At 48.6% G+C, this 21,897-nt stretch overlaps 1 protein-coding gene across 6 annotated transcripts in view; it reads left to right on the top strand.

The window, feature by feature from the left end:
* The window catches only part of NSMF (NMDA receptor synaptonuclear signaling and neuronal migration factor), a 51,852-nt gene extending 31,640 nt beyond the window's left edge, over positions 1-20,212 (top strand). For 3 of the 6 annotated variants that reach the window (XM_064468435.1, XM_064468431.1, XM_064468434.1), the window contains 9 exons: positions 1,671-1,760; positions 3,410-3,531; positions 5,159-5,242; positions 6,294-6,327; positions 6,856-6,926; positions 8,091-8,170; positions 9,834-9,936; positions 10,339-10,414; positions 12,159-20,212. In XM_064468435.1, coding sequence (XP_064324505.1) covers positions 1,671-1,760; positions 3,410-3,531; positions 5,159-5,242; positions 6,294-6,327; positions 6,856-6,926; positions 8,091-8,170; positions 9,834-9,936; positions 10,339-10,414; positions 12,159-12,256 — 758 coding nt within the window. In that variant the 3' untranslated portion in view covers positions 12,257-20,212. Of the gene's footprint in view, positions 1-1,670; positions 1,761-3,409; positions 3,532-5,158; positions 5,243-6,293; positions 6,328-6,855; positions 6,927-8,090; positions 8,171-8,978; positions 9,796-9,833; positions 9,937-10,338; positions 10,415-12,158 lie in introns of those variants that run through there. The other 3 variants (XM_064468436.1, XM_064468432.1, XM_064468433.1) reach the window with 2 other exon arrangements.
* Positions 20,213-21,897: the final 1,685 nt, after the last annotated feature.

Below are 21,897 nucleotides of genomic sequence, written 5' to 3'. Positions count from 1 at the left end.
GACCAACTGTGGCTGCCTGGGGACAGTCAGTGCTTCATGTGCCAGCTTTCTTTTTTCTCCTCCCCTGTCCCACCTCCATCTCTGCAGCAGGACCTGGTGGAAAGTTGTCTGGTGGGAGCTGAGAGGACAGTGGAAAGGAGAAAGAAGAAGAACAGGAAGAGATTGGAGCGGTGGGAACATAAGGGAGTGTTATGCCTCACTGGGAAAGATATCACATCTTAGGCCTAGGAAGCAGCAGTTCCCTTTCCCTCAGGAAGGCACCTCTCCTCCATAACTGAGTTGGGGCAGCTCTCTTATCGCTGCAAAATGGGCTGAGAATGGTGTAACCGGCTCCTAAGAGCTGAGGATTGCTCCAGAAGAGGAAACAGCTTGTTCTTCCCACCCCCTGGCCAGGCATCATGTACAGACTGCCCACAGCAAAGCATCACTGAGTTGAATTTGCATTCTTTCCTCTCCTTTCTCATATGCTGTGGGAAGCAAACAGCATTGCCCTTTAAAGTGTCTTTATTGGCATCTGAGTTAGCACTGCCTGAAATGAACAGGGCTCACCTCCCCTTAGAGCTGTCTGGAAGTTCAGGCATGCCTCTGCCTTGGTAACTCTCGGGTCATGTTTTCAAGGGTCATGTTTGCAAAGCTTTCTTCGTGTGCACTATAGCCAAATGCCTGGTTTTAAATGAAAGCTAAGGATGGAGATCACCTGAAGAACTTCCTATGTGATTTATCTCCTTGGACACCCACACTTGGACACACTGCAGCAGAGGACAGGCTGCTTCTCAGCTCTTGTAATGCAGATCTGCAGTGAATTCCTGTGCCGCTGACATGAGATGCTGTAACTAGATACACTACAGCAAACTTGCTCTGTCTGCTACCAGAAATAGGTATTAGTGGCTATAAGTGGCTGTTAATCTAGGCATAATGGCTCTCACATGGGCTTGCCAAGTCAGACATTGAGGTTGGCAGTTCCCAGGAATTTGCCTGCTTGCCTGCGGCGCGGCCAGCTGGGCCAAGCTCCCTGGATTCCACTTGGGAAATGCCAGTGCAAACAATATAATGCCCCTTGCAGAGGGGAGTGAAAAAACAGGTGAGGGGATGTGCTTATAAGAGTGCAGTCAAAGAAAGACTGAAGGATTTCTTCTTCTGGAACAGAATTTAGAGAGCATGAGTTTTCCAGAGGCCCCCCTCTGTTTGGTTCAGCTGTGATTGGGATGTCACTAGAACATGAAGAGAGTGAATGCCCAAAAACAGATGTGAAGGGAGAAGTGAATGGAGAACTACTGCCTTCTTCTGGTCATGTATGTGTCATTAGCTGTTGAGTACATCTTCCTGTGAGGCCTTTGAGTCAGAGCATTTACAACGGGACACTGGAATAGCTTTGATTATATTGAGGTTTGAGCAGTGTGCTTTTAAGGAGAAACCATTGAGTGTCCTCCTTTTCTGTGTTACAAACCCCATAATGGTCCTGCTCAAAGTGGGCATCTTGTCTTCTGCTGTCTAGAAGGTAGGCCCTTGTTTGCTGTGTGGAAAGGACTCACATTTGGCAAGTGGAGGAACAAGCACAGGGGAGTCCTTGATGTGCAGCTTTGGTGGATATCTACTGGATGTTTTGTTTTGCTGGCAGCAACAGAGGTGGCTTTGGAGTCTGTTAATGTCGTGCTTTGGTTTTGTCCTAGCATTTGCCGAACGGCGTGAGAGGAGCTTCAGCAGGTCCTGGAGTGACCCGACTCCCATCAAAGCTGATTCCTTCCATGACTCTCGAGAAAGTGAGTTCTTTGAGCTTCCTCCTGTGGCCAAACCCTCCAGCTGAGGTGTTGACTGGAGTCCCACTGGAGTAACTCCTCTGTGCCCTTTTGTCCCATCTGTGATCCTTTTAGTTTCATGAGATCTGAGCAAATAACACTCCAGGTATATGCACCTGTTCATCTGTGTGTACCTATTTATTTGTAGAGCACAACGCATCCAACCTCATGTTACTGTGCAGTTGCCAAAGGATACCCAGTGGTATAGCTCTCTTACAGTCCTCTGTTCCCATCATCCCTTATTCACTTGGGATCAAAACAACCTACCTGAAGCACACAGTCCAAGGCAACATTCACCATAGTGGGGCTAACCTGCCTGGCTTGCCATGCAGGAGCCCTTTCTGAGCTCTTTCCTAGGCTAGGATAGCTCAAGAGCACAGCTGCAGCGCTCCATGAGACGTAGCTTTGATTTCCTGGCTGTGCTGGCTGCACAGATGATAGCTTGGGGCAATCTGATCTTTGTTTGGGCTGCCAGGAATTCCTCTGGGAATCCCCAGTAATGCTGTGATGTTCCGCTTGTGGGGACTGAGATGCTGTTGTGTTAATTTATAGGAGGAAATGCCAGCATCTTCCCACTGTCTTTTTATAAAGGGATGGCTGTTTCACCCAGATTTTATTGAAATCCTGTAGGCAAGGAACTTGGTGGATATGAGTTTGCCCATATTGAAATGGGTTGTATTGTAAAAGAATTTCACTAATGAAATGAACTGACCTACCAGGTAAGCACGAGATCCAGCCCTCCTAGCCGTAGAAGACACCATACCAAGTTGTAGGGGGAGAGGTATGAAAGGCCAGTTTCAAAACATGACCCGATTGTTCCTTTGCAGTCTGATTCCTCCCCGCTCCCTCAGCTAACTCAGAGGCGAATGGAAAAGACATGGTTCAGGCAGGCTCCAGGTACCGCTCGGTGACACTCGGACATCCCAAAGGCACAAATAGAGGCATCTCGGTTCTCTTTCCTCAGTCCCTGGCTTCAGGGAACCATCGCTATTTTTAACCTTTAATGGTCAATTATATTCCTTCCAGATATTTTTTTCCCCAGGAGGCATTGAAGGCCAACAGGTAAGGTCAATTTGGAAGGCAAATTTAAGTATGCTTTTGCAATACTACTGTGTTTCCTACGGCTGTCCTCACGCTCTGGGACTTCTCTGCCAGGATGAGTTTGAACGACAAGGCAGAGTTTCTTTACAGTCACTCAGAAGATGTATCCAGAGCAGTAATTATTACAAGGAGACCAGCTTTGAAGTCTTTGGACTTTTGCTCATCAGCTTGGCAATGTTAAAGTGTAGAGAGTCTGTCTGTGTTCTGCCTCCATTTCTGAAATGACAGGGCGACTGTTGTGAATTAGCATCTGAAAGCTGAACTTGGTGACTGTGAGAGTGATGAAAAGTTATGTGATATGTGCTATCGGGCTCTGTGTGCGCACTCTTCATTCGTTAAGTGTTTGTCTGTTTAGAGACGCCAGACCTGAAGTGTGGTGTCTGTCGCTCTGTGGAAGAAAGGAGGGCACAAGTCTCATGGCTTGTGGTACCTCTTGCGAGGTAGCTGCCAGGCAGGATCGAGTGGGGAAGGCAAGCTGTTCTGCCCTTGTAATGCGCACTGTGTTCTGGCAGGCCATGATCTTCAGGATTCCTGCGGCACATTGGATGGTGACTTTGACTTGAACTGGGAAGCAGAAAAGGAACTTGAAGCCGTGGCATGTGACGGAGAAGACTTTATACCACCAAAAATAATGGTGAGGGTTTCCAGCTCAGCTGCTTGTATCTACTCAGGCTCTGTCTGCCCTTTCAGAGATGTTTAGGATCTTCATGGGAAGGGCAAGCCTTTTGTATAGGCAACTCTTCAGGTGTGTATGAAGGTCTCTCAGAGATCAGCCAAGGCATGACATGGTATTCAGCTGTTATTGCTGGGGATAATGTGTTGAAAGAAAACTAAAAGTGGAAAGACCTGTAGTCCAGTCCCAAATCAGATGGGGTTGTCACCAGCACTGAATCAAGTTACCCTGAGTCTCGATAACCCTGACAATAGAGACCTGAGTCCCCAGTCCCAGCATACCCTCCCTTTTGTTATTTACCTGACTTGTTTTGGAGCTGTATATCATCCTGTGAGATGCTTTCTGCTCTTCTGTCATTCCTTGATGATAGGCTTCCCCGTGCTCCCCCCCAGTCTGCTCTGCAGGGTTTGGCGGCCAGGACCAGGTTCTGACACATCCTATCTTTGGCCACATGCACAAATACTCAGGCAAAATGAAGTCTCAAGCTTCCAGCTTGTTCTCAAGGGAGCGTTGTCAGTCCAGCACCACAGTACTGTGTTTGAATGGGTCCTACTAAGACTTGGGAAGAGCAAAGGGAATGGAGACAGTCTGCTTTTATGTGTGTTCCCCAGGCTGTCTGTGCAGACTCAGACCTAAAGCACCCACAGTGCAAAGTGTCCAGGTGAGACCCAAACACTAGGAACCCAACACTTGGGTTTGTTCAGCCCTTGACATCTCTAGTGTGTCTCCCCAGGTGGTGTATGTGATGATTGTCCATCCCTGGACTCTGTCGTGCCTCTTCACAAACTTTACATGAACTGCCCTGTGGCCGAAGCAGTGATGTGCTGCCTGCCAGGTTGGGTCTTTGAAACCACCCAAGCTGGAAACCAGGCTGCATCTACAAGCCCACCAGCACCACTGCCTGCTCCACTCTCACAGCGGTGAACAGAGGTGCCTGAAATCACAGCACAGTCAAATTGCCCTTGTTCCCATAGACCTTTGGCTTGTGCTGATGGCAGGCGCATCCTCTCGGGCTGTCGTGCTGATGGAGCCAGCTGATGCTTCAGCCAGAGTTGCCAGGCGACCTGCCTGACATCCTATAGTGGCGTGCCTACCTGTGCCTGATGCCGTTTCATCCCTTGGCTGGTTGCTGTTCAGGCTTGCAGCCGTCCCACCACAGCCTGCTATGCGTGCCAGTTTGAACAGTCTACAGCCAGAAGCACAGACCCTTGCACAGAGGAGGGCTGTACAGAAGTGATCTTTACTGGGATACAGCCATTTGTGGTGATGCACAAGCTTCGTCATCCTCTGTGCACATCGATCTCCCCTTTACAAACTGTTATCTCGGTCTCAGTCCTGCCTTTTAGGCAGAGCTGTGTGCTCATTTGTTGGTGGTCAAGGAGACTGACGGGGTACTTGGCAGGCCTGGGGGTGCCCTGTAGCAGACCAAAGGCTTGGGGGACCTTTCACAGGGATGCAGATAGGCTGGATTAGCTGCTGGTTTGGGTAACATCAGCAACTGAACAGGGCACTGTTATTGTAGCCTTTGTGCTTCTGTCCAGACTCCCCTGGCTTCTCATGCTGTTGCACTTCTTTTTTCCCCTTCCAGCTCATTTCTTCCAAGGTGCCCAAAGCAGAGTATGTCCCAACAATTATCCGCAGGGACGATCCCTCTATCATCCCCATTCTCTATGTAAGTATATCACTTCTGCTATGTCTGGATGTGCGGGAGCAGGCTTCATACAGAGTCATTTGTCCCTATCCCTCGTTCTTGTTATGGTCATTCTGAAACACTGACGTGATTTGGAAAAGCTGTCAGGACAGGGCTGGGGATGTGCTGAACCCAGATTTTGGGTGTGGGGTAGCTTTCTGGGGTCCCAGGTCTAGGTGGAAGAGTAAGGTGGAGTGTAAATTACACCTGTGGGCAGCCAGACTGTGCAGGCACAGCCAGGCAGCATGGGACGATGTAACAAGGGAAGGCAGGGCAGGCCTGAGCACACAAGCAGAGCTGCGTATTGCCAGGCTTAGGGCTCCTCCTTATGCTCCTCCTTAGGAGGAGCAGGACCTCAGAGCTTTGCAGTGGACCATGAACCCCATCACCCTACACATCCTTGTCAGTCATGAATTTAACCTTGATTTTTCATTAGGAGTCCTGCCTGAGCAGGTGTGTGAAACACCAGCAAGGAGTCATGGGTCTCTTTTTCCTAAGCACTTCATATTCACTTAATTTAAAAGGAAAGGATTTGACCAGCAGCCCAGAAAACTCAGTCTCCATGTGCAGCAGGCAGCTGCTGGGGGGTTTAGCTTTGCTGCCCCTCTTCCTTTGAGAGTCGTAGGGTTGTCCTAATGACCCTGCTGTGCCAGAGGCAGATGTGTTGGGAGTGTGGCTCTTTGTTAGCCAGCTTGGACGTGTCTAAAGCCAGAGGCTGGCTACAAAACACGGGCCAAGAGGCAATGCTGATGCTGACTCCATCTGATGGTATGTGCTTCGGCTTGTCTGCAGGATCCATTTTCAAGCCTTCGGATAGAGTTGGTCTTCATGGACCATTCAGTCTTCATTCAGACATGTTTTGGGGTGATAATTACTGTGGTGTGACTAGAAGCCATCAGTTGGTATAATTGTGCTCTTAGAGCATGTGTTTGTCTGGGAGTGGGATTGTATGCAATATTAGAGACTACAATAATGTCATGGGAGCTGGTGTAGTGACAGTGAACCTTGATATGTCTTCTCTCTTGGTTTCCAGGACCATGAACATGCCACCTTTGATGACATCCTAGGTATGTGAGCGTTACTTCCTTTTCTTAACTCCTGCCCGTTGCAGATGTAACTGATCAATATGTTACAGTCACTCCGCTGCCCTGTGCCTCAGCTGCCACTCATAAAGGTGTTTTTATCACCCCAGGGACACCTGACAGTCAGTCAGCTCCCATTGGATGTGCTGCAGTAATAAAACTTCACTTCTGTAGCCCATTTTCTATGCCAAGCTCCAGTTTATGAAAGGGAAGCCGAGGCACAGGGCAGCACAGATACCTGTTCATTGAACCCTTGTAGGTGAGTAGAAACATTAACAGAGGGTCTGGAACAGTGCTGTGGTCACTATAGAGCAGTGTCTGGTGCTGCACCGTACCTTCTCTGCCTTGTGATATGCTGGGGTTTCCTACTTTCCACAGCATGAAAGCAATGGTTTTGCTTTGACATCAGTGGGAATGTAGGTGCTGAGCACCTCTCACAGCTCAGCCTCCTGCCTTCGGGCCTAAAGTGAGATAAGATTAATTTTTATCTTTTCCAACATATTTTTTTTGCAGAGGAAATAGAGAAGAAGCTTAACATTTATCGGAAAGGCTGCAAAATCTGGAAGATGCTGATATTTTGTCAGGTACCTGGAAGTTGTTAAGTGCTTGGGTGGTTTGTTGCAAATTTATCTTTTTCTACAGGGAAAATTGCATAGAGGAACCAATACTCCCAAGTCAGGTTCTGTTAAAGTAACTGCATGTGCGTGGCTTTCACTTCTCATTTCCCCAGACAACAAGCAGTCTCAAGTTGCTGTGACAGCGGGAAATAAGATCTGGTTTAGTGTGGCCAACTTCAGAGCTGGGCAGCTTCTCAGCTGCTTTCAAGGAAACCCAGGCAAACCAGCATTAGACCTCAAAAGGAGGATTTCAGAGAAAGGAACAGGCATTTGCAAAATTATGGTTATAGTTTTCATACAGCTTCAGTATGACAGTGACAGTGGTAGGTGTTGTGGATCAGACCAGCATATGGCCCAGTTCGGAGCTGGAGGCCAGCATACGTGGGAGAGGGGTCAGGGCACAGGCTTGCTGAGCTGTGGGTGGGACAGATTCATGCCCTGCTGGATCTGGGGCTTGCTGGGGATTTCCTTCCCAAGTCTGTTGTTCCTCAGGGTAGTCAGCTTTGGACTTTCCCAGCAGCTGTGCAAGAAACCTTGAAAGGAGAAGTTAGGAAGGCAATCTAACTTGAACTCCCTCCCACATGCCTAATGCTGCGAAATAGCAGGGTTTGCAGCACACCAACCTGAAGATTGCAGCTCTTAATCTTCCTGATGTTGTGCTCAATCTTTTTATGCCTGCTACTGCTGAAATCCAGTAGTTCTACAGTGACATCTTGCTTGCTTACCCCTGCTTTGCTCAGCTTCTCATCTGCCTACCACAGGAAGTCCCCTAGCATCCCCAAATGAAAGGGGTTTTCTTGTCTTCCCTATTACTCTCCAGCCACCCACAATGAAGATCTTTGCCTATTATTGTGCTTTTCTAGAGTGAGGTGGGCATGTAACAGTAAAAAACGGAGAACCCGACCCCCAACGTACTCCCCATATGTGAATATTTCCTGAATATGTGATTATTTCCAGAAGTGCCTGCAGTGTCTGCTATGGAGGTTGTAGCAGCCGTGCCAGCCTGGCGTGTCTGCTCTGCTCCCTTGTGGCACTTCTGAGTATGGTTGTGCAGGACAAGAAACATATCCAGGGTTTGTTTCTTCAGGGCCTGTGCAAAGTGGTCTGCATCTGTCTGTCTCTCTCTTGCAGGGAGGTCCCGGTCACTTATACTTGTTAAAGAACAAAGTTGCCACTTTTGCCAAAGTGGAGAAGGAGGAAGATATGATCCTGTGAGTGGCCGCATTATGCTCTGGACTCGCGTAGCATTTTTCTGCTCTGTTTGCTCAATGTTTGTAGCACATGGCCTAGAAGAAGTAGAGGGTGATGGTCAGGGGAAGAGGAGGCTGAGGGGGGGACCTAATAGCAGCTTACAGCTCCTTCACAGGGAGCTGCGAAGATAAGAGCTGCGCTCATCCCTGGGGTGGTGCAGCCCTGGGATGGGTCAACAGAAGAGTTATGCTTTTATCTGCTGTTTAGTGTCTGCCTGGCCTAGAGACTATCAAAAGAAAAAATTGTTTCGTATCCTAACCAAGGCTTTGCTGACCAGGAACCAGAGCATGCACCTCGTGCCTCTGTTGCTCAGAAGTGGCCGAGAGAGCATTTCTAAACAGGCGACTAGTGGCAGAAATCCAAACCATTCCCCCCGCAGCTCTCTGGTAACTGCCCTCCTAACTGCAGGGGGGAGTGGAATTTGTCTCTGCAAAGCCTGCTCAAAGTCCAGCATGTTGCCGAGGAGGGTTTTCACTGACATGCCAGCCTGTCGGCTGGGGTTGCTGAGGCAATTTTGCTTCTCCTTGCAGAGTTGAGCTTTGCCGGTTTTGTTGCCTGCTTGCTTGTGCTGGCTCAAACTTACTTGGCTAACAGTGCTTCGTTGTGGGGGAGAGGATGTATACCAACCTGTTCCTACACAACTTTTTGCTGGCATGAGAACTGAGTATTAAAATCAACATCTGTTCAGCGCTCTCATGCTTCGGCACAAACACTGTCAATAAAATTCTTAGGCACGTGTGCACATACACGCTTCTGAATGCCTTCCAGGAATAGCTGCTCCAAAGTTGGTAATTCAGAAACCTTCAGAAAGCTGCGAACACACAGCTGAAAACTTGGATGCTTGGAAGTGAATGTCTCCCTCCAACATGCACATGCCTGGCAAGGAGTCGTGAGGAAAGCTGATGCTGCAATCTGATTGCAGACCCCACAGAGGAACTGCTGGGCTTTAGAGCCCCCCAGAAATCTGCTCTAACCCACTGCACAGGGGAAGTGGTTGTATTTCGTGTCTCTTAGATACAGTCTGCCTGGTCAGGAGTCACAAAATGCTCACAAAATCCGCTCTAGCGGGTCTGACTGGTGAGCAGCACCAAGCACTGGCTACCATGGAACAGCCTGGTTTGGTGTTGTCTCTCTAGCTATGTAGAACAACAGCCTCTCCAGCTGTCCTCTGCTGATTTCATGCCCTGGAAATGAACCAGTGCACGGATAACACTCATATTTAGAAAGGACAATTGTTGATAGAAATGGGAGAGAGGAAATCGATTGAAGGGAACTGCTACAAAAAGAGGATGTTTAGTAAAACTGTCAGTCCGCTCCTGGTGGACTTTGCTCCCTTCTCTTTTCCTTGGACCTTCCTTGGCTCGATGGGCTGCTCCTCCTTCTCTACCACATGACCTGGACCTGCTCCTTGGGCCCTTGCTCTACGCTGTTCTTCCTTGTCCCAAGAAACCAGTGGCTGTTCCTGAGCAGCTTGCTCCTCAGGCAACATGCCTCGCCTCAGGCCCCTTGTGAGCAGCGTGTGCGCACACATCCTTGTGATTACTCATGCCTGTGAGGAGATAGTTTTGGCTGTGGTGGTTTTTTTTTTTATTTATGTATTCTTTTTTTTCCATTTTCTTCCAGCTTCTGGAAGAGGTTGAGCCGGCTGATGAGTAAAGTCAATCCTGAACCAAATATCATTCACATCATGGGCTGCTATGTTCTTGGAAACCCCAATGGGGAGAAGGTAAGAGCTTCCTGGATCACCTCTCTGGGGATGTCTGCTGAGTAGCACCAAGCCCAGGGGGTCAATAGTCACACTGTGAAGTCTAAACTGTCCTCTCCTGCTGTGAGGAAACGTGCTGCTATCCTGTCCCGTGAGTGGCTGTGAAGGAGTGAACCACCCTACAGATTGTGCCTTCCCCAGAGGGCAGGGGAGGAGTGATAAGTGACATGCAGGAAGGGACAGATACTGAAGTCTTTGGGGGGAACAGTCATTCAAAGCACTTTAGTTACTGATGAGCTAGATGGTTTAAAGGACACATAGTGGAAAAGTTTTTAGAGGTAGAGAACTAGGATAGGCAATTCTAGGTGCCCTGGAGTTCCTCTTTGTTTTCAGCTGGTAACTCTCGATATGTCTTTCTTTCAGCTATTTCAGAATCTGAAAAACTTAATGAATCCTTATAGGGTTGCCTTTGAGTCTCCACTTGAACTATCAGCTCAAGGTAATTTATTTTCTGTACAAAGACACATCATCTTGATCAGCCTGCCTGCTTCAGTGGGCACCTTCATGAAAAAGCAATTCTCAGCTTCCTTAAGCCCTGCCATGGCCATCCTTGTGCTTGTAACCACCTTGCGTAGTTTGCTTGCTGAACCTGGGTTTTCCCTTGCAATTCCTTCATGTCCACATCTCAGCTGTCCTGTTTGATGTGCCTGAAGCTGCAGAGCCCTCTCCCAGGCCACTGGCAGTGGCAAAGTAGCCTAAATAATAGGCTGCTTTCCAGGCTGAGTTTAGGAGATTTGTCATATTACTAGAGCATATGAAGTCCACGGGAGAGGTGCACATAGGAGCAGAACCTTTTCTGTAACCAAGTGTGCAGGGATCCCTTACTGGTACCAAGTGAGTTGTGTCCTCAGCAAGCAACTGGGATGTAGCCCATTATACCATTCTATATCTCAGTCCGCTTTCCTGTTCTTTGGTCAGTCTAAGTAATTACGGATGCAGTTTCATAAGCAACATATAGTCGACTTATTCTGAAGCTGCCCTTGTTGATTTATGTTTGTAATCTGTGGCACCTTATTCTCTCGGAAGATAAAAACACGCAGCATTAGGCTATAAGCACTGTGGATACTTCCCCTGCTGCTCACAGCTGGCATCAGCACTGAGGAGTTATTCTTGACTCCCGCTTACTGCCATAGGAATGTACGGGAGCTGAGCACGTTCGTGCTGCGCCGCGTTCTCTGTGTGTGTCCAGTCGAGGTTTGGACCCCGCTTCATAAACTGCTTGCACAGATCCCACAGTGAACGTGCTCGTGCATGTGTGCCAAGAAGCAACTTGCAGGGAAATTCCTGGGTTTATATGCATCTTGGCAGGCAAGGCAGCAGGTTCTGTGCGTATGTATTTAAGCAGTTGATCTTTCAGGGGACTGGCCTGAAGAATACGTCTGAATTTATCCCCTTGATCAATCTGGGACGTGCTAATAGTGCACCCTCCCTAATCCTTTGCAAAGTCATCTGAAACTAATCTTAATCAGGCCTCAAAAGCGAAAATCCCCTCCTGGAGCCCTGTCTCGGAATCCAGGGTTGTTTCCCCGTGTGTTTTCAAATGCACTCGCTGCCTCTGCCACCAGCCCCGTGCATGGCTTTCGGTCTGCGACTGCCTTGTGAGACCTTCCATCAGAGGTGCCAGTGGTGCAGGACTTGCATCAGTGTGTCCTGCTGCGCTCATTGCGGTGGGAGGAGACGGCTCTGGAGGTCAGAGACAGCCAGTTAATGTCATTTGAAAAAAATATATATCCAATTTTCAATGTTAATTATTTTTAATGTTTCCCACAAATCTTTACAATGCGTTTACCCTTGATTTGTAATTTTCCTGTGCGGCTGCCTTGTGCAGGCTGTTGGAGCTGTTGTGTGATACTCTGCAGCCCCCGGCCCCCCTTCTGCAGTCAGTGCAGAGAGGTCAAAGTCTGGAGACAGACTTTGTGTTCAGTTCCCGCCCCTGTGGTTAAACTCTGCCAAGGGATCATTAAGGGGCCTTTCATGGTTTGGTGAGATCTAAAAAGACGTTTTGCTTCTCTCGGGTCCCTTCACATGCCCTGGCTGTCGGTATTTTCCAAATGAGGCACATGGATGGGTTCTCCTGCGCCCCTGCCTGTAAGTGGGTTGGGGTCTTTTTGCTGCTGCCGCCTCTCACATCTCTCCCTTGTGCTGCAGGGTGTAACCCCTCTGCTTCGTCTCGCTTCTCCTAGGTAAGCAAATGATTGAGACTTACTTTGACTTCCGCCTTTACCGCCTCTGGAAGACCCGCCAGCACTCTAAACTATTGGATTACGATGACATTTTATGAGCTGGAGAAGACTTTGCAAGAGGAAGTTTGATGACCGGTGTCCAAGAAGTCATGCTTATTGCAGAGAGACTTTTTTATTGGCACAGGGAGCCCTTCAAAGCCCTATAGGAGGCAGCAGTGCTAAAGGGAGGGAAGGAGGAGCCCTCAGAAGTGTGTCGGGAGGAGTCTCCTGGGTCAAGAGAGACTGGAGGGAAAGGGTTTGACACCTCACTCGCCTCAGGTCAGAGCCGTGGTGTCTCAGGAGGAGCTGTGTGAAATGAGGACAGGATGGAGTTCCTTGCAGAACTGAGCTGTTTTGGGTCAGAATGGGCCAGATTTGATTCCAGGTCCTTTTAAAGACTTTTGAAGCTCAGGTTTTCTTACAAAAAATAAAATCCATTACCCGTGCACTACAATGAAGAAGTGACCAGAGCACAGAATAAGGAGGGGTTTGTTCTGATGGGACCTTCTGTGCTGGGGATCTCGGAGAGCAAGGACTGCTACACCTACTCCTGCAAGCTTAGATCAAGATGATCCAGTTTCAATGTGAATATATACTGGAGTATAGAATTGAAATCTAACTTTTGTTTTGTTTAATAGAAAATAAGTGCAATTTTTATAGCGAGAGGGGTAAAATCCCTCCCAATATTTAATTAGTTAAAAATAACACACCAGTAACCAATAGATGAGGTATTTTTGGTCTGCTTGAAAATATATTCAAAATGGTAATATATCTTCTGTAGACATATTTAATCACCAGCAAACATGGTTTTAACATAACTTGGCAGACCCTGCATGTCTGCTGCATTGATTAATTCGGTTTGGTTCGTTACTTCCAGAGTAGCTGTGTTGCACTAATTGTACGTGCTCTCACGAATGTATATTTCTCCTCCAATTAGACACAACTTTGTTACTTTCTATTTTGCTGCTTGCAAAACTATGGGACTTTAGTTTTGCTGAAATACTTTAGGTTAGAAATATGGTACCTGGCTGAGAAAACTCCGTCAGGTTCGCTACGGTATAAAAATGAATTAGAAATTAATAGCCATGGTAATTACTTGTTCATGCCAGTGTTTTGCTGTGTCGAGAGCCGAGTTCTCTTTCTAGTCTGCTGTGAAGAGCAGCACGGTTACATGACCATTAGAAACCCTCCAAGGAGACTGTTCACTGAGGCATTCGGAGGAAATGCTTCTGGAGGAATAGAGCACGGGTTTGTAGCATGAGTTTGAATCTTCCCTATGTTCACTTGATTGCCAGTTGTTTGTGCAGAAACCACCTCTTTTCCGATGCTAAAAAGACCTGTTTATTGGTCTGCGCTGCTCACGTCCCTTCCTGCGTAGGACAGAGTAAACCCAGAGCTTTGTCAGAGCAGCCGTGGTTTGAGAACCCAGATTTGTACATGGTATTTGAGGATATATTTTGGAATATATTTACCTTTTGTTTGTTTAGGTCGGGGGCCTGCTTTTTGTGTTGGGAAGGGTGTTTCTCATCTTCTACTTTCCTGTTCAGAGGATAAATACTATTTACAGTCTGCGTAGGTCACTCTGGCAGCTCTGGGAAGTGATACAAGTTATTTCTTTTATAATTGAAATACACTGGAGAAGTAACAGGGAAGGATTACCTTTGTTTCCTGACTTCCTGGTATTGAAAATTAGTTGATTGTGAAGTGAGGGAAAATATATGTACAAATCTTCTTTTACATACTTACAAAAAGAACTAGTTTTTCTGATCTGTAGAGTAATCCTTCCCCCGTGACATATCTGTGGTTGTAATTTGGGGGAGCAGGCCTCTGGCTAGAACTGCTGAACCCTGTACATTTAAAGCAGTTTTAAAATAAAGCTTTTGAAGAAATGATGTACATATAGTAAGTAAGGAGAGGAATAGGTGGAGAGAGATGGTTTAAAGTCATTGAAAGCAACATACTGAACCAAATAGGTCAGGGCTGTTGCCTCCCGCTCTGGTTCGGAGCCGTTGGGAAGCCGCCCTGCTGAGCTGGCCTGACCTCGGGAGGTTTGGTGGCTACGTGTCATCCTGGCTGGACTCTTAGCCTCTTGACTCGGCCGTGTTTACCAGGCTTGTGGTGAAGGGGATAATAGGCACCAGTCTGTAGCTTTTGGAAGAACGTGCCAGATACAAAAAAGAAAACAAAATTTATGCCCGTTCTCTTATTATTTAGCACGGTAGCTTCTGCCAGCTGTGCTTGTGAAAGGTGGGAGCTGTAGGTGTGATGAAAGCACCAAGTCATGTGTTATTTGGAGAAGGAAATGGTAGTGGCAGGATTAAAATGCTGACACAAAACTCTCTCCCTTTCTGACCCGTTTACCTCCCACGGTTATGCTCCTAACTGGAGACAAACTGTTCTTCCTTTCTCTTCTCTAAAGTACAATCCCAATTCAGTGAACTTGGTAGCATGAATGTAGCATTGTGGAACTATTGAAAATATTATTTAACTCCGAAAGGGCCCGTTTATGTATCCACTTCAGTGATTTCTCTGTAGAACTATTGTATATCTATCCTCATTGACCACTTGTAGAACTAGGGGTGCGAAGTAGAAAGGTAGATTGTACAGTTGCGTAACTTCTGTAGGAAGATGTATGTTTGAATGAACATTATGGACTGTTTTACTGGTGCAGTTGACTGTAGTATAGTATAATGACAAACGATGAATGCATTACTCTTTTCCAAAGATCTATATTCCTCATAGTTTGTGATGTTTATGACATGAGCATATTATTTCCTTTGTAGCGTTCATTTGACTAAAGAGATGAAATACTCTAAAAGCTGTGACTGGAAAGACAATAGGGTTTTGATGTTTGAAGTCCTGTGTGCGAATAGCGTCACTGAAGTTAACCATTTCTGAAAGAGGAAAACAAATTTCTTCCCCTTTTTAACTGGTTGAATTTTTCAAGTGGCTGCTGGGAAAGGAAGGGATCAGCAGAGGCTAGGGTGCAAAAAAAAAAAAAAAATTAAAATTATTTAAACTTTAGAGTTAAAAGTAGCGTCTGTAACTTCCTCGGTTGGCCCAGCCTGTAAAGGATGACCTCCGGGCGTGCCCTTGCCGCCAGCGTGCAGCACGGTCGCAGCAGGACGCCCCCTCCGCAGCGGCCGAGCGCCCCTGCAGCATCTTCTCTGGGGGGTGATGAGGGCAGGCCCGGGCAGCGCCCGCAGGGCACAGCTCGCCCACAGGGCACTCTGCCGGGGGGGGCTGTGGCTCCTGAGCGCACAGGACGGTTTGTTCCGCTGCAGTCTGCTTCTTCCAGCCTTCAGCTACCTGCTCTTGGGGTGTGTCTGTCTGAAGCCCTGAAACCAGTTTGTTCACGTGCAGTCGGTAACGGCTGTCGGAATTGGCTTGGTGGAGCTCACCTCTAACGAGGGTAATTCGAGTGAGCAGTTTACGGTGCGGCTGAGCTCCCGTCCCCGCCTGCTCCGTCAGAGGATCAGCAGCCCTGTCGCACCGTCACGCTCAGCCCCACCACGGGGAACCGCTACTGCAGCTCCTCTGTGGTCTGGGTTTGCTTTTAGCAAGGGCAGGAGGGACGCCTGGTTAACCCTGGAGAGCAGCAGATTAAACTGGGGTAGCTGAATTTGGTGCCAGCGCTGGCCGTTCACCCCAGCCACGCATGGGAGTTCCTGCTGCTCTTGCTGTGAGGCAGTATTGGATGTCACCTCAAATCCCTTACCTGGCCTCGTGAACGTCAGCAGAGAGCTCTGCTGGTTGGGTTATGGCCTGGGCTGGGACTTTCACCTCCAGGAGAGGAGAAGGGTGGGCAGCAAGTGCATCAGCTGTCCCGCCTGCTGCTCCTCAGCCTGGCTCATGTGCTGGGAGCTGCCCCCAGCAGCTTGGTGCCTGCAGAGCACATTCACTCAGCTGTTAGAGGTTTAGGGAGGTGGACTGGGGAGGGGCGTGTGTGTGTGTGTCATATTTTTAGATGTGGCACTTTTCTTATACAGTGTTTTCCAGAGAGGCTTTTTCTCTTTTCATCTCATTTGGCTGGGAAGGAAAGGGAAGAAGAAAATTCAGTTACCTGAGTGACATAGAAATAGGTAAAAAATTGAGATACAGCTTTTTGTACTTCTCATCCCTTTGCAGCTGACCTCCAGGCCTGGGATGGGAAACGGATGAGTTAGCAGATAATCCCTTCCTGCATTTTTTAAAAAAAAAAAAAACCCAACCAAAACCGAGAAAAATCTTTGTAGGTCTAGCAAAACATCTGACTGCAAAAGGCAACCGGCCAGCTCATCCTGCCCCGTGTGAGGACTATGCTGTGCGCACCCATGGGATCCCACTGCTTCTGCCTCTGAGTGCCTCGAGAGCCGCCCGAGCCACCACCCGTCGGGGGCTCCGCGCCTCTGTGAGGGGACTCTGGAGTTGAATTTGTTCTTCGTTTCTCAGCCTGGACTTGTTGCCTGCAGCTCAGCACAGGTTTCCTGCTCCTGGAGCTTCTGGAGTACACGAGTACGTGTGTTCATGTTGTCTCTTCACACACAGGCTCTTTCCCGTGGTCTGGGGGAGCTGCTCCCCCTCGATTGCCCCGGCAGGGCAGCGTTATTGTTGTCGTCCATGCTGTGTTAGTGTCTCTCTGGCTCCTGGCATGCATCCACTTCACAAATAGATGCTGTTGTTTCGGACGTGGCTGCGTTAGTGACCTGTGGCTGGGAGTTCCTGTTCCCAAGGCTCTGCTGGCAGAGTGACTGCAAACACTGCTTCGTCACCTTCAGGCAACATAAGTGGGGTTAGTTGAAAGAATGGAAAATGCTGGTTTTAAGCAGCCCAGCCTGGGGGGTTCTGGAAATGGGAGCGTGTCCTTAATTCTGGCCCAGACAGGAGGTAGAACGACAGGTTTGCTCTGCTCTCTTGGTGTAAGTGTAAACATTCAACCATTAAAACCCAGTTTAAGAGTCACGCTTATATATTATTAATGTATTGGTCCAGGATAAGGTATGTTACTGTACAATTAAAAAAATAAAATCCTTCCGGGGCCCTTGGTCATTGGCATGTGTTGCCAGAACCATGCATCAGAGAACGCGCTGCGTCGTGTCATCCTTCCTCGAGCGATCGGGCCACGCTGCCAGTGTCAGGGGACAGATTTGCAGGTACACATTAAGCTGAATTGCTCTGTGCTCTGGGCTTTGCCATGACGTTCCCTGGAGCTGATGATGCAGAGAGCCCTTCCTGAAGGGTGCCACGCAGGTATCCTCCCAGGGGATATCGAGCGGTGATGTCATTTTCCACACCATCTGTAAAAAGTTGTTTGTGATCCTGTATTTTGTCCCACTGATCACAGAGTACCTGTGGCTTTCTGCATCTCATGGGAGTGTTTTTTAATTCTCAGTTGTGGAAACACAAGCCAAAGTAATCTGGAAACTGTTATGGTCTTGATGACAAGTCAGCCTGCTAATATCGTATACTCAAGTGGAGTGAGTAAATGGGTGGTTTAATGACCATGAACCTGATTGTGGTCATTGTTACTCCCAGGTAATCCTGCTGTGTCAACAGCAGAATTAGTAGAAAGATACCAGAGATTGCAGTCTCTGCCTAAAATGCCAGCGTGCAAGCTCTCGCCAGCGTGGTGCATGAGCTATCGAAGGGTGATGGGAACCAGTAGCTGCTTTGAATCGGAAATAAAGTCAGCCCAACATCCTGCCACTCTGTGAAAAACTGGAAGGAATAAACATTATGGACATTAAATGTGAAGAATCCATCTGAAGGGAAGCGAAATTGAATTTTTCCATAAACATTTAGTAAATTGTAAAGAACTAATACAGCCTAAAAGTTTTTCACATGATTGTATTGCTTTTAGAATATCTTTAAAACTGGCGTATATAAGGACAGATAAGACCCGTCAAGGGTTGTCTTACATTATGATAGCGATAGCGGAGAGGCAGGCTATATTTAGTTAATTGGCACTCCAGCCTTTCTTCCTTATCTCACCGTCCAAATGAACTGGTGATTAATCACAGCAGTAAATGGCCCTGCAAACCTTTGGCAAGAGGCACCTCTCCACCTGCGTTGCTAAGCCTTGAGCAAAGTGAACGCCTTCACCGAGAGCCTGAAGCAGCCGACAGAGCCAAGCCTTCATCCCGTGTCACGGGGCAGCCCCTCTGATTCACCGAGCACGTACAGCAGTAACCGACAGGCGCAGCCCCTGCCCTGCTCCGGGGTGTCCGTGGGGTTTCTGCGTGTCTGAGTGGCATTTTCCTCCTGGGGCCGTGCAGGGGACGTGTTGAGTTGTACGTGGGGAACAATTCTTACCCGTGAGACTGGAACTGCAGGGGTGCTGAGGAGTCTGCGGCAGCCGGCCAAGGACTGCTCACTGCCACGGTCACCCTGGCCCCTGGCTCAGGTCCAGCATGGATGCACGTCAGTGATATTCAAAAGGCTTCAGTAGAAGGTGTGGGGTTATTAGATTTTTTAAAATTTATTTACTTTTTTAGTGCTAAAACTCAGTTGTAGCGATATAGTGCCCCTTACAATGTCCTGTTAACTTGGAGCTGGTGCAGAGCTGGGAGTTCAGGGACGGGTGTCTTTGCCCTTACATTTGAAATGCCCCCAAAACATTGCAAATGTGTGTAGCCAAGCAAGGCCCTTTGAGTATGGATCCTGCTCCCCTGCACTTGCTCTACCCCCTGTGCTAAATGAGACATTATTTTAGAATCATAGTGTGTCCTGAGTTGGAAGGGACCCACAAGGATCATCAGGTCCATCTCCTTCCCCTGCACAGGACAACCCCAAATTCACACCATATATCTGAGGGCATTGATTTTGCTAGGTGTTAAGGCAGCGATGACTGAAGAAACTGAGTTTGGTGTTCCCCATCTCAGGAAACCAGGCTGGAGTCGTACCCAAATGAGCAAGAAGGGGCTGTAGTTTTTCTACTGTGTTTTTCCTGTTGTTCTTTTCCTGGGACTGGGGTGACTTCAGTTGTGATATCGAGCCACAGCGCAGCAAAAACCAAGGTCTCACAGGGCGGGGAGGCAATGCGCTTTTAGGGTCTTTACTGTTTCCCCTCGGAGTTCAGGCACCAGTTTTCATTTCCAGCTCCTGTGCCCAGCTGCGAGCCCTCCCTTTGCTGCTGCAGAGCTGCTAGCGAGGGCGGCACCATCGGTCTTCTGAAAAGAAAACCAAACACCCGAGTAACAAACGGGAAGGCTAATGGTGCAGGCTTTGAAAATGGATCTGGTAGTGTGGAGGAGGATAGGTTATATCTGGTATTCCAAGACATTTGAGAAAGTTACTTTCATCCAAATGAGAAAAAGAAAGAAGCTTAGTTGTCAAAATAATGGGGGGAAATCCCCAAACCACCCAAGTGTAAATAATAATCAGCCATTAGACAAACCATGTGACGATAAAACACTGTCTGATTCTGCCTTTACTCTCAGTTCAGAGGGAGCCGACAGCGCCCTGCTCCTTTCACAGCCAAACTCCAGAGCAGGGTGCCATTGCTGCGTCCGTCCGTGCTGCCCAGGCGAGGCTGGGTCTGCACGTACCCGCCCGCGGTGTGGGCGAGCAGGCGGGTCCCTCTTCTGCTCACCCACCTCAGCGGGAAGCTGAAGGCAGAACAGATGCATAAGGAGCTTGAAACAGCCCAGGAGAGCCTCTGGGTTTGAGAGCTCAATGTGAGACATGCTGCTTTGGGGCCAAAACTGTCTTAAAGTTAACAGAGAGTTTTGAAAACAAAGATTATAAGCTCCGAGTGCTCAGTGGGCCCTGGACCAGCAGGCTGGCTCCTTGGAAGAGTCAGAAGAAAGTTACTCCAAAGCACTCTCCCCGGTTTTCGAGGCGGTTTCTGGCTGGCTGCCTGCTGCCCAGGCAGGGGGCAAACCTGGCCGTGACGCAGGAGTCATCTGCCATCTCTGCTGCCTGTGTTAACATGTTTCTCTGAGACTATCTGCTGCTTCGTGTATGATAACCAGGTTTCAAATACATTAATGTTTCTAGGTTTTAAGATGTGATTTAATAAAAAGAGACATTTCTGGGAAAGCAGGTTTTCTCTCGTTTGGGTTTTTTTGTTGTTGTTGTTTTCTCTGGCTGAGTTTATAGACCCAGGAAATGCCACTTGGCAGATGCTTTGCTGTGCTGGCAGGTGAGGGAGATGCAGGCGCTGGGCATCTCTGAATGGCAGCAGCCAGGGAAATGCTGAGAACTCAAGAGCGGATCCCAGTAGGTGCGAGAGGCCTGGATGAGCGCTGCGCCCAGGAGTCGCATGGCACAGGGCAGCTGAAAGGGGAGAAAGGCAAAAACTCCTGATGCTTTAAACAAGGGACCATCTGAGAGAGGCAAATCCAGTGGTGGGGATATTATGGGGTGATTCACAGTTCCAGCACTGTCTGGATCACTAAGGAACTTACAGAGCATTAAGCATGACACCTTTTCCTGGGAAGGGCAACTGCTGAGCACCATCCTACAAACTGAGAAACAGAGCCCTGGAGAAATTCAAAGGAGGCTAAAGGCCTGACAATCCCTCTGGGGAAAACAGACCAGCTCCAAAATAAAGCACATCCCCTGCAGGGCAGAAGGCATTGAATTCCCATAAGCCACTGTCTTTGTCGCAGGTCTGTTTGACTTAATTTCCAAAGTGAGCAGGTTTGGCTTGAACTCCCAGCTGCAAATTCCCCCTTTAGCTCCAGTGCTGTCACCTGCATGTTCCTCTTCCATTAAATGTGGCAACTGCAGCCCCTCTGAGCGCAGAGGCAGAGCAAAACAGGCTGCACAGCGCTGTCATTTAAGCTCTTCCTTCAGCACTGGGATCTCTCAGCCTTCATTTCTGCATCCTCCCCATTTGGAGACATTCTTCTGCGTGTGCCACCGCAGCGGGGTGGGATGTGCAGCATCCATCTCAGCAGTGTGACAGATGACAGGTCTGTTTTAACCCCTTACCACCACCTCTGCAGACTGCTTCTGGCCAGGGGCCAGGCCACTGTCCTGCCCAAGGCCCCCCCAGAACCAGTGGTGCCCCAAGTACCTGCTGGCCAGAAAGATGGTCTTTATCCTAGAACCATTCCCTGTCAGCACCGCCCTGTTTTTAAACCAGTGTTGTACAGTACAAAGTCAAATTTATTGCAGAAGCCCAAGTACAATGGATTATTTTTACCTACCGCCTTCTTCCCTCTCCCTTTGCGCTCTGTTACATATGGTGGTGTGATGGACATAAACCCAGAGCGGGAGCTCTGCTGGCAGGGTTTTGCTCCGCCCTGTAAAAGGGCAAGGAACTGAAATGTCTCGCGGGGGTTTAAGGTGAACTCACGTGTTTCTGAGTCCTGCTGGGCCCTGCACTTTCCCTGTTCCCTTGTCACCTGTACTTGGGGTTGTCCCGGCAGATCCTACCGTTGCCAGCAGCGTGTACCAGGTCTGGTACTGCCCTGCCGTACACGCCGCAACCCGTTGGGGCTCCGCGGCCACATCAGCTATGCTGGGGCACCGGGGACTCACGCGTGTGCTATGTGGTGGCACTCTGCCATCACACACTCCGGGCCCTGTCCCCTGCCATCGTCACACCTGGGTTTTGTAATCAAGCATTAGTTTTCGTGCCAAAACGTGAGCTGTGTGGGATTCACAGGAGCCTCTTAGTAACAGCACTCGGGCAGTACTTGAGTTAGCCATGGGTCTAAATACAGCAACACCGGGATTAGCTCCAAAGCACTCACTCGCCAGCCAAGGTTCA

Source organism: Phalacrocorax carbo, chromosome 18 (assembly GCF_963921805.1).
Source record: "Phalacrocorax carbo chromosome 18, bPhaCar2.1, whole genome shotgun sequence".
NCBI classification, from domain to species: Eukaryota; Metazoa; Chordata; class Aves; order Suliformes; family Phalacrocoracidae; genus Phalacrocorax; species Phalacrocorax carbo.
Note: the sequence above shows the minus strand (reverse complement) of the source record. Positions and strands in the feature narration are given on the sequence as shown.